This window comes from Pinus tabuliformis, chromosome 3_1, assembly GCF_031772625.1.
Source record: "Pinus tabuliformis cultivar Carrire ecotype Pingquan chromosome 3_1, CPIR1, whole genome shotgun sequence".
Classification (NCBI taxonomy): domain Eukaryota; kingdom Viridiplantae; phylum Streptophyta; class Pinopsida; order Pinales; family Pinaceae; genus Pinus; species Pinus tabuliformis.
In genome coordinates this window covers 316,275,417-316,286,578 of record NC_142301.1, presented here as the reverse complement: position 1 = coordinate 316,286,578, position 11,162 = coordinate 316,275,417, and the positions used below count along the sequence as shown (strand labels likewise).

General features: G+C 37.4%; 1 protein-coding gene across 1 annotated transcript in view; it reads right to left on the bottom strand.

Annotated features, from left to right (window-relative positions):
* Nucleotides 1-317: 317 nt before the first annotated feature.
* The window catches only part of ABCG31 (pleiotropic drug resistance 3), a 92,010-nt gene continuing 81,165 nt past the window's right edge, over nucleotides 318-11,162 (bottom strand). Inside the window, exons 18-21 of the mRNA XM_089411271.1 lie at nucleotides 1,528-1,699; nucleotides 1,325-1,412; nucleotides 992-1,158; nucleotides 318-836 (exon numbers count right to left, since the gene is read on the bottom strand). Of these exons, the coding sequence (XP_089267397.1) occupies nucleotides 570-836; nucleotides 992-1,158; nucleotides 1,325-1,412; nucleotides 1,528-1,699 (694 nt within the window). The 3' untranslated portion in view covers nucleotides 318-569. The remainder of the gene's footprint in view (nucleotides 837-991; nucleotides 1,159-1,324; nucleotides 1,413-1,527; nucleotides 1,700-11,162) is intronic.

Genomic DNA, 11,162 nt, shown 5'->3' with positions numbered 1-11,162 from the left:
CCCTGGCTCTAATACCATGTAGAAAACTAAAAAAATAGCTCAAAACCAATAATATAATACTCGAATAGAATAGCTGAATATAAAATAGATCTAAAACATAGCCAAATGCAAGAAATAAAAAAACAAGCAAAATAAAATGTGCATAGCAAAGTTAACAGGACAACGAACACTTTATTTCAGTTTCTTTATCATATCCACGTAAAATCACAAATATTTAATAAAATGAGACTTTGGGTTTTTATTACCCCACCAAAAAAAAAAATTGTTCCTTCAACCTACTAACATTCTTATCAGTTTGTATTCCTATCCTAAACCTGTAAATAATTTGGTGATCTGTTTTTAGCATATAAGATACAGAATCAGAAACAGAGCATCAATAAAACAATATAAAATATTCTATATTTTGGAAATGTCTTAAAATGGAAAAAAACGGACTCTCCAACGTGCACCTCTGGCATGAGAGACTGCAGGTAGTTGCACTATTCTTCTGCAAGAATCTCCACTTTCAATAGTCAGCAATGACAGAGTGAACATAAAGTAACAAAAGAATAATCGGTCTGGGCACACAATCAACGTCTCTGGAAATTCAGGACTTTTATAGAGACGGCAAAGACACCGAAAAACAGTGCACTGAATGCAACCAAAATCCCTACGCACATTCCTATCTGATCGTGGTGATAGCCCAAGTATGATTTGATGAAGTCCTTTACAGATCCATGGAAGTTTGCATCATTTAATTCTGAGTCCACATCTCCTAGCTGAGAGGAAATAATTCCATTGAGTGTCCAGGCAAAAGGACATATATAATAAAACCAAATCCACCATCCAGGAATTTTCTGCATATGGAAGAATGATGAAGACATCAATATATCAAATATAAATTGCAGTAATAGAAGGTAAAAGACATTGTGCAATAAAACCATATTCACCATCTATACCACCGAAGGGAAAAACTACAAAATCTTGTAAAATGGAAAAAAGGCAGACTTACAGGTTTGGGGATAAGAAAGCCTGCTAAAAGATTCCATATTGAATAAAAGGCAGATGACACTACAGCTGCTAGCTGCTGAGAAGGTGTCAGTCCAATAGCCATCATTCCATAAAATGTACAGTAGGTAAAGGTCAGGAACATGAACAGCAGGTAAAGGAAAAATTTTCCTGTAACAAACAAAAGAATATTTCAAAACAATCCGTCTTTGAATTTGTAATTAAAAATTTATTGTTCACAATCTGTTAAGCCTGATTCATATGTTTGAAACTGGCATCGTACATGCAAATATTGACTATAACAATTCAGATCATATGGTGTATATATGATATATACCTGCTGTATTTTCAAAATTGATCATAAAATATGTAATAGTGCCATATATCAACGTTTGCACTAAGATATATGGAACTTCTACCAGACCCTGTTTATTTCAACAAAACCAGCTTTATGTATCAGTACCACCCAATCGGAAATCACGCAAACTATACAGGAAAGAGGCAAAGTGCTATCAGGTAACATTTGATGATCTGACATACCTGAGCCAATGCATATGGAAAGGCAGCATACATTCCAGTTGCCTTCTCCCGATAATAGACGGTTCTTTCTACAGAAACTACTGGCTGTACTGAGGATGCATTATTGACTCCAACGAACAAGACAGCAGCAAATAATGCCCCCATCACATTGAATAGATCTTGAACTGTATCTCTATCAAGGGTGAAATCGAGATTAGTATCAAACAAAACTTATAATAGAAGCAGCGCTCCGACGCATTGCCCTTGTATATGTTATAATTTGCAGCTTACGGTGAAAATCTCAATCAAAAAGAGAAAACCAGCATAAACAAGACGTTGAATAAGATCCATTTATCTAATTTATCATTATTATCTTAATTACTTGGCTGTATTGACTGATAGCGCTTTCTAGAGCTTTTTTACACATATTTCCTTGCCCAAGGAACATTTTGTATACACCTTCACGACATAAACACAAGCCAGACAATGTCCAGGGCTTGTATACGGCCTTGATCATCCACTAAGCCAATTTTTGTTCCTTCTCCTCTTAATTATTTCAATCAAATCTTGTTTCATGCCGAGGGAAAGTGGACTTGACAACCTTGAATCCTCTCCCTCCACATAATATTCTCATAATCATTTTCCTGAGGAGAAAAGAGCGTTTGTATATACTATATTCAATTATACAGATTCATTTAAAAATCGTACAAATTTCTAAGAGGTGAGACTTGTAAATATCTGTTGATCATAATCCCAAATTTCTGGACTCCAATTCGTACACTGATTAGCAAATTTGATGGATGGCTATTTCACCATGTCTCTGTAATTTTACTGCTAACTGGGACTTTCTTGAAAATCGTTTTTAATTTTAATTATTAAATAATTCCTTGAAAATTCTTTTAGATCCTAGGAAAAGGAATTTAACCAATTACCATCTCCCCTAAGAATTTAGAACTAGCATAAACTTATCTTAAACTCCAGACGTCCTTGCTGATGATAACCCATATCCTTTTCAGGTCCACGACAAAGTAGAGGTAGGTTACTTTTACATAACCAACCTTGATGGTGCGCCTTTATCCTCACCCATATCCTTTTCAGGTCCACGACAAAGTAGAGGTAGGTTACTTTTACATAACCAACCTTGATGGTGCGCCTTTATCCTCACTTGTAAGAAGAAAAGCATCTTACCTTATTTAGTGGAACCCGATACATATGTGAGCCTTTGTCCTCCCTTGTAAGAAGAAAAGCATCTCACCTTATTTAGTGGAACCCTATACGTATTCTCATTTAGATGGTTGCATTGCATTTGTGTAGTGTGTGTGCATCCTACTTTTATCATTATTCATGTAAGAAGAAAAGCATCTCACCTTATTTAGTGGAACCCTATACATATTCTGATTTAGATGGTTGCATTGCATTTGTGTAGTGTGTGTGCACCCTATTTTTATCATCATTCATGTTGATGTGTTCGCATGCTAGAGAGACATTGTTAGTTGATGTTTTATTTTTTATTTTATCTAATCCTATATCACAAGGGTAATGATCAACACCCAACACATTTGCTATCAACAAGTTGGTTTGAGCATAAAAGAAATGGGTCTACGAAGGCTCGGGGATAGCTGGAGTTCTCACGCACTCCTCGTTCGAGTACATGAATCATGCGCTCTACAGTGAGCAAATGTCCCCGAGTTGGAGCCCAATGTTACCAACCAAAAAGTGGGTAACCCATAGGACAAATTTTTCTCCTCCTTAGACAGCGAACTAACCAACAGTCCTATTGATCAGAACTTGACATGATGCCATGGACCCTCCACATATTGCTCTGATCAGATTTCTTTCTCCATTCGACATTCAGTGTTGAAGGAAGGTGGGTCTTCCATCGACGGGTACTTCAACCATTTTGTAATCATGTGATTTTACTTATTATTTTGAGGCATACAAATATGAATCTGTTAGGATATTCCGACACATAGGAAATAGTTAAGTATAACTTGGTCTAGTGTAGAATTAGGTAAAGTGTGTTTCTTTACTATATACATTTGTAACTTACAATCCGACGGTCACGATATGTTCTAGACATGAAGTGATTCGACGGTTCATTCTCTCCTCAGTATTACGGACGCTTGCTCTGTGGCTTAACACCCGATTGGTCCATGATCTCTATTTAAAGAGCATAGAGGGTCATTTGTAGGGTAACCGTTCATGAGATAAACTTATGTAAAAAAAAATATATTTTATTAATAAATTCCCTGAAGTGGTCATGTTGGCTCAGGCCATGGACTGTATCGGGTTTTAACCACGTCAAGAATAATGGTGTATTGATCTGTGATATGTTTGTGAGTGGTGTCCTTTGGTGTTCTATCTGAGGAACTCACCCTGTAAATCCCTACATGGTATCAAATCTATTTGTGGGCCGCATCCGTTGGTGATCTAAATTTGAATCCGGTACAACTGCATCCGACTGTCGTTTCCTAAATCTATTGTTTCTGACTGCTTTCGGGCCAAGAGCACTACTCTATTGTGTTAGGAGCATCTGTTCCAGTGAAAAACCCCTTTCATTTCACGCGAAAAGGTTTCTGGTAGCCCTAGCTACGTCATTTTTAAGATCTTAAGGTATATAGTGTTTATTTGCAGTTTTAGTAATTCATCTATCTGTTTATTTCGGTTTATTTAGCTCTCTGTTTTTTATTACCGGATCTATACCTTTCATTTTTGTATACGCTCTTTGCCCCGCGACTTTGTGTGATTTGGGCAAATCAGAAACAGAAAAGAAGAATTTTTCTCATGCGTGTGCTCTTTTTCGCCGCGCCTTAATGTGATCTTGGAAAATCAGAAACATTGAGAAAAAAAATATATAGTTTCCAATGAAAGCTAACTTCAAGCCATAAGGTTTGGTTTTTTTGCATGTTCGTGTTGGGTTGTGTGATTTTTTGTTTTGTAGGCAAAAAGAGCTTTTTCAAATAAGCACGCACCCCAAAGTTTCATTGACTTAAAAAAAAAATAAAAAAATAAAAAAAAAAAACCCTTCCTCTTTTTCAAAAATTACTAACCTTTTAAACTAGCTCACTTGGTCCAAAGTTATTTTATGAGAATAAAAGTCTTGGGTTCAAGTCTTTCTTTTTGTTGAGTTACTTTTTCAAAAAGCACATGTAACTTACGTTTTAAAGTTACTTTATGTAAAAGTGTTCTCATCCATTATAAAAAGTGAATCACTTATAATTCTAAAGTCTCTTTATCTTTTATTTAAGTTACAATTTAATTAATAGCTCATAAAGTACCATTGTAAAAGTGACTTTCACTTATTTATAAAAGTGTGTCACATAAAATCTTTTTTAAAGTGAGCTAATTAGATTAAGTTTGGAAAGGGAGCGGGATTTTTTTTAAATATAACATTATCATTCACTTCCACACATTCACGCACTTTGTCAGCATCTTCAACAACTTTTGTTCAAAAAGCCATAACTTCTACATCTGGAAGTCATTTTCTGAGTCGTTTTTTTTAATCAGCCTTAATTTTCAAGATCTTCCCATTGGAACACTTAGTTTCAGCATCTACAGCTTCAGTTTATGTTAAAATGAAAAGTCCATGCCAAGTTATTCTTGACAGCACCAACTACTTCCAATGGTGGTCCTACATTGTGGATTTACTTAGAAATAAAGGTCTTTACAGAATAGCCTCAGGCTAATAAACTAAACCTAAAGATGAAGATAAGGCAACCAAATGGGAAAATAGGCAAGATCAAGAACATGGGTTGATAGGAATGTCTATTTCTCCAGACCTTAGATTCCGCAGAACATGATACCCCTAATGAAGTAATGAAACAACTCACTAAAGTTTTTGGAATTAAAAATGAAATTAGAGCCCATCAACTCGAAAATGAGTTGCCTACGTTGGACCTAAATAATTTTTCTTCCATTGAAGATTTTTTGTCTAAGTTCAAGACCCTTAGACTTTTCTTAGAAGGTGTTAAGGTTAAGAAAGAAGATGGTAGTCTTATCTATTCCATTCTTACTAAGTTGAGACCAGCCTACTCTGTGTTTGTTTCCACCTTCCATTCTACTAGAGAAGCATTTATTTCTCAAGGACAAAACTACAAGTCCCCCTCTTTTGATGCCTTTTGTGATTCTTTAATAAGAGAACCAGAAAAACTCTTACATCTTGGTCTTCTTAATATTGGAAACTCTTCTAAGAAAGCCTTAGCCGCCCAGCAGCAACCAAATTCAGAGAATCCTAAAAAGCAGTATCCTGAAAAGAATGGTCTTAAACCAAACAAGGGTCCTAAGCAATTTCAGTCTCAAAATGAAAAATCATTTCAACAAAATGATAAGGAAAATAAAAACAAAGGGAAGAAGACTGATAGACATTGCCACTTTTGTAATCAAGATGGCCACTTAGAATCCAAATGCTTTAAGAAGATGGAAGCCTGAGAAGCAGCAATGAAGAAGCATAACATCCATTTGGAGCACTCTTCAACTTCAACTTCATCTTCAGGAATGGCACTTTCTGCATGTGGTTGTCAAGCATCTTGGTCTGATTATGCAGTAAATGTTTCTTCTTCTTCTCATTCTCATGAGTGGCTCATTGATTCTAGAGCTTCTTATCACATGGCCAAAAACAAAGCCATGTTTTCTTTTTTAAATGATTGTAACACCAAAAATATATATGTTGGTGATGATAGATCTCTTAGTGTTGTAGGGACTGGAACTGTTCATCTAGACAATGGTCAATTTAATGATGTATTATGTGTTCCAACCTTATCTTGCAACCTTCTATATGTATATAAGATAACTCATTCAAGTGAAGGTAAAACATTTGAATTTTCACCTCACGATGTTGTAATTAAGGAACTAAGAGATCCTAAACATATTTTAGCTACTGGCATTGTTGATGATTCTACAAGGTTGTATAAGTTTAACAACTTTGGGTCATCAAATCTTCCCTCGGTATTTGTTTTTCATAATGGTGAAGTGAGCAAACTTTGGCATGAGCAATTTGGTCACTTAAACTATCGCTCCCTTCAAAATCTATGTAAAGAAAATATGGTGACAAGTCTTCCATGGTATCTTGCAGAGATGGTGTTTGTTTCGGATGTGTTCTCAGAAAACATCATCGGGATAGTTTTGAAAAACGTGCCTCTTGGCATGCCTCAACCCCTTTACAACTTGTGAATAGTGATTTATGTGGTCGACTTCCAGTTGTTTCGTTCTCTGGCTACAAGTATTTTTTAACTTTCATTGATGATTTCCCCAGATGCACTTGGGTATACTTCTTAAAACTCAAGAGTGAAGTATTTAACATGTTCTTGGCCTCTAGGCCTTTGTTGAAAAATAATCTGGACATCAAATTCTTAAGCTAAGATCTGATAATGGTGGAGAATATGTTAACAACAAATTCATCAACTTTTGCACTGAGAATGGAATTCAAATGCAACATAATGTTCCATATACTCCACAACAAACTGGTGTCGCTGAAAGGAAGAATCGCACCTTAAAGGAAATGGCTAATTGTATGCTTCAATCTAAAGGACTTAGTCTTAATTTTTGGGCAGAAGCAATTAATTGTGCAAATTACATAGTAAATCGCACTCCTACTAAGGTTTTAAAGAATATCACTCCAAAAGAAGCATGGAGCTCAATTAAACCAGATGTAAGTCACTTTCGTGTTTTTGGAAGTGAAGCATGGGCCCATATTCCAGATGAGAAACATAAAGCTTTAGAGCCTAAGAGTGAAAAACGTATTTTTGTTGGATATTCTGAAGATGTCAAGGGATATAGACTTATTCCACTTAAGTCCAAAAATGTTATCATTAGAAGAGACGTAAAGTTTACTAAAAATATATCGACATATGAGCCTAGTTCGGCGAATGTGCCACCTCACTCTATCCCTTCTACATCTGAAAACATTTCTTCTTCAAATGATGACAACGAGGATGACAATCCTCCCCCACCTCCTCAGAATGCTCCTTCAGCGCCTTAGCTTCCAAAATGGGTCTGTGCTACTCAAGATGCAGCAGGCACTCTTGCAGGTGATCTTACAGATCAGCGACGTACACGTTCTCAATTCGATAGAGCCTCTTCTTTACTAGCTCAAGCTTCAACGAATTATGATCCTGACACCTTTGCAAAAGCTTCAGGCCATCCAAATTGGGACACATCTATGAATGAAGAATATCATTCATTATTGGAAAATGATATATGGGATCTTGTTCCTCTTCCAAAGGGACGAAAACTTGTTAGATGCAAATGGGTTTACAGAACCATGGACCATATGGAAAACTTGATAAACATAAATCTCATCTTGTTGCTAAGGGTTTTTCACAAGTTGAAGGCATTGACTATATTGAAACCTTCTCCCCTATTGCCAAAATGAACTCTATCCGCCTTGTTCTTTCCCTTGCTGCCCCTTTCAAATGGGAAGTCCATCAAATGGATGTTAAATTTTCCTTCTTACATGGGGACTTGAATGAAGAAATCTATATGGAAAAACCTCTTGGCTTTATTTATACAAACAGACTCCGGCCTTGTATGTCGGCTTAAGAAATCCCTTTATTGTCTCAAGCAAGCCCCTCAAGCTTGGTATGCCAAAATGGATAGCTTTCTTTTAGATACTAGATTTTCTAGGTGTCATTCTGACAATACTGTCTACACCAAGAAAGTGGGTAAGTCTCTTATCATTCTTGTTCTTTATGTTGATGATCTTATCCTTACTCGTAGTGATCCCAACCTTATAAACCATGTGAAGCTCAGCCTTAAAAATCAATTTGAAATGAAAGACTTAGGACACTTGCATTATTTTCTTGGTCTTCAAGTTTTTCAATCCAAGGAAGGTATTTTCCTTTCCCAGTGCAAGTATGCATGTGATCTTCTCTGCCACTTTCACATGGAAGACTGTAAGCCAACCCCCTCTCCCTTTCAGTCTGGAGCCAAACTTTCAGTCACTTGTACTTCCCCTGAAGTTGATACTACCTTGTACCGTTAGCTTGTAGGGAAACTTTTGTATCTGACCCATACTCGTCCTGACCTTTCCTTCGTTGTTGGCCTTATTGCTCGATTTATGCAAAACCCACATGAAATTTATTGGAAAGCAGCTAAAATAATACTTCGTTATGTTCGAGGTACAGTTCAGTTTGGGACTCATTACAGTGCAGAAGCATCTCCTCTATTGGTTGGTTTCACTGATTCTAATTGGGCTGGTGACCCAGATGATCGGAAGTCTACTGCAAGTTATGTCTTCACTCTTGGTTCTAGACCTATTACATGGGCTTGCAAGAAACAAAGTGCCATTTCTCTTTCTTCAGCAGAAGTAGAGTATCGTGGTGCCGTAGAAGCTAGTAAGGAAGCCTTGTGGCTTCGTCAGATCCTGTTAGAGTTTGGCTTTCAACAGCAGCATCTGACTACACTTTGGTGTGATAATCAAAGTGCCATTCAACTATGAAAAGATCCAGTCCAACAGTAGCGCAGCAAACACATTGAACTACACATGCACTTCATCAGAAAGCTCATTCATGACCATGTTCTTGAAGTTCAATATTGTTCAACCGATGATCAAGTTGCAGACATCTTTACAAAGGCTCTCACAGAGGCGAAATTTACTAAACTTCGATTTATGGTTGGAGTTCAGGAAGTTGTCACTAAGGGGGGATAGGCTCTAGTGCCTCCTTCCTTCTCCTATTGTGTCATATTTGTACATCCTTCAATCATATCCCAAGTTGTTCTTAGGGGGGGATGTTAGGATATTCCGACACATAGGAACTAGTAAAGTATAACTTGGTCTAGTGTAGAGTTAGGTAAAGTGTGTTTCTTTGCTATGTACATTTGTAACTTACAATCCGACGTTCACGATATGTTCTAGACATGAAGTGATCCGACGGTTCATTCTCTCATCAGTATTACTGACACTTGATCTATGGCTTAATACACGATTGGTGCATGATCTTTATTTAAAGAGCATGGAGGGTCATTTGTAGGGTAACCGTTCATGAGAGAAGCTTATGTAAATTTTCTTTCTTTTATTAATAAATTGCCTGAAGTGGTCGCATTGGCCCAGGCCGTGTACTGTTTCCCTCTTTGAGGGTTTTAACCACGTCAAGAATACTGGTGTATTGATCTGTGATCTGTTTGTGAGCGGTGTTCTTTGGTGTTCTATCTAAGGAACTCACCCTGTAAATTCCTACAGAATCAAGGGGTGAATTAGATGATTGACCGATCTTGACTCTATTCTTTTTCCCTCACTTCACTTGGGAGGTTAGTCTTTGATCCTAGTCTAGTGGGACCTCCACTAAGGACTTAGGGTTATAGGAAGGACACTACTGGGCAGACTTTGATTGAAGTAGCATATCCATGATATCTCGTACTTACCACTTTCCATCATTTCCCTTATTCAATATCCATTCTTTAGGGTGGTGGTCATTGATCATGGGAATCAGAACCCTCTCATCCTCATCCTTGAGTTTAGGCCAAAAAATGTTTCCCTAGAGGTTGATGCAGCGAAAAGCAAAGAAATCTACAATGAAAGAAAAAGATAAAATGCAAAAGATGGTTGGGACAGAAATTAGTGCATGAGTGAAAGCCTACCATGAACTCTACTCCCCTCATTAGCCATCACCCAATTCCTAGAGTACTCATTGCTCCATCCATAAAAAGGAACCTTTGTATTCTCCCTGCTACCCACCAAAATGGTAACCTTATAGGAGGAAACTTTTCTCCCATTTGGCACATCCAGCGAACCAGCCATGTAGCCCCTAACAACCACCACTAGCTGGTGACGTGCCATTATATCTCCCCCACCTACATCAACCACATGTTTCTGACCCATCTGCCAAGAACACATGGGCAAAGGTGGGCTTCCAATCAAAAGGTACTTTATTCATTTTGCAATCGAGTACTTATGCTTGCTTGTATTTGCGCATTTGATTTGGATTATGGGATGACTGTGAAAAAGAGGGGCTTTGACCATGATCTTGTTCCCTCACCTTAAATGGGGGTTGATCTTTGACCCTAGTCTAGTAGGACCTCCCCTAATGGCCCAATGGGTATAGGAGGGGCACTACTTGGGAAGCCTTGATTGAGATAACATAGTTCCATCTATCCCTATTCCATACTTACCACTTTCCATATTATGTTATAATACCATGTTCCACCTCCATTCTTTGGGTTCAACTGACCATTGGTTCTCTAGGATTTGGCACCCATACATCCACATACCTGGGTAGGTCCCAAAAAAAATTCCTGGGAGGTTGATGCAACTAAAATAAAAGAAAAGAACATATGATGGCCACAAAATAAAATAAATGAATATCAAAATGCAAAAGATGGTTGAGACACACATTAGCATGTGGTGAAAAACCTAGCATAAGATCCACCTCACTCGTTATGGCCATCACCCGGTCCCTGAGCACATGTTGCTCCATTACATAATAAAAGGAACCCTTTGTGTCCCAACCCTAATGAGCAATGAAATGACTCATCCTTAAGGGGTAATACAAATGTTATACCTCATTCAAAGAAATCTCTAACCCTTTGAGCTACAAGTAGCAATACAAAGAAAAATCAAGCAAAAGTAAGAGTTGCACAAGAGAGGTGGAAAAACAAAGGTCAAGCTAGTAACTCATGCATCCATGATTGCTCCTTCCTCACATCTATATGCTCAGGATGTG